The sequence below is a fragment of the Austrofundulus limnaeus genome, unplaced genomic scaffold (genome assembly GCF_001266775.1).
Source record: "Austrofundulus limnaeus strain Quisiro unplaced genomic scaffold, Austrofundulus_limnaeus-1.0 Scaffold7976, whole genome shotgun sequence".
NCBI lineage: Eukaryota > Metazoa > Chordata > Actinopteri > Cyprinodontiformes > Rivulidae > Austrofundulus > Austrofundulus limnaeus.
Window position 1 is genome coordinate 1 of NW_013960378.1, and position 802 is coordinate 802.

The window sequence follows — 802 nt, forward strand, 5'->3', positions numbered from 1 at the left end:
GTAAGATTAATTAAATATATTTCATCTGTTGGAAAGTTTGAATTGTTGAAAATTAGCACAATTTGCAATTTTGATAAAACAATGTTTTTTTTCTCATTTTTGCCGTAAGGAAACATTGCACATCTAACCCAAATAATACAACATGAGTACAATCTACAAACAAGTGCTCAGAAATTTAATACTTTATTTTTCTTTTATTTTGGCGAGCTGGTGATGACGTCATCATCAAGCGCCCGCCTCGCAGACTGGATCGCTGCACGCTGTAGTTTATTAGCCGCTAGCAGCTCGTGGTGTTGTTAATAAACAGCAGGGTTTGTGTTTGTTCAGAGATGTCCGTCACCGACATGTTCAGCCACATCCAGGGCTTCCTGAGCGCCGACCAGGACGTCCGAGAGGTCCGAACCGACAGTAACAACAACAACAACATGTAGCTGCAGCTAGCTGAGCCGAACCGAACCGAGCCGAGCTGCTTAAACCAGCATCACATTTAACTAGTGATTAATGCAGCATTTGCTTTGGCTTAATTATCACCGCATCAAATATTTGAACAAATATTCATTATAACTTGACTTTTCCTCTCAGCTTTTTACTTAAAAATTAGGTTTGTTTGTTTTTTCTCCAGGATATTCGTAAGGTGGTTCAGAATCTAGAGCAAACTGCCAGAGAGATCCTAACAGTCCTTCAGAGTGTCCACCAAGCATCTGGGTTCAAAGAAAGTGAGTATTTGACTCTGGCTGGGACTGATTCAGAATATATAGATAGGGGATGTGGATAAATTTTTAATCCTAGACCAATATTAAAG

The 802-nt window shown here is 39.7% G+C and overlaps 1 protein-coding gene across 1 annotated transcript; it reads left to right on the forward strand.

Annotated features, from left to right (window-relative positions):
* Window positions 1-208: 208 nt before the first annotated feature.
* On the forward strand, window positions 209-716 carry LOC106512543 (translin; the record flags this gene model as incomplete). Its single annotated transcript, XM_014001138.1, is given in 2 exon segments — window positions 209-395; window positions 623-716. Coding segments are annotated over 2 exon segments (160 nt in total), but the record flags the coding sequence as incomplete, so codon positions are not given.
* Window positions 717-802: the final 86 nt, after the last annotated feature.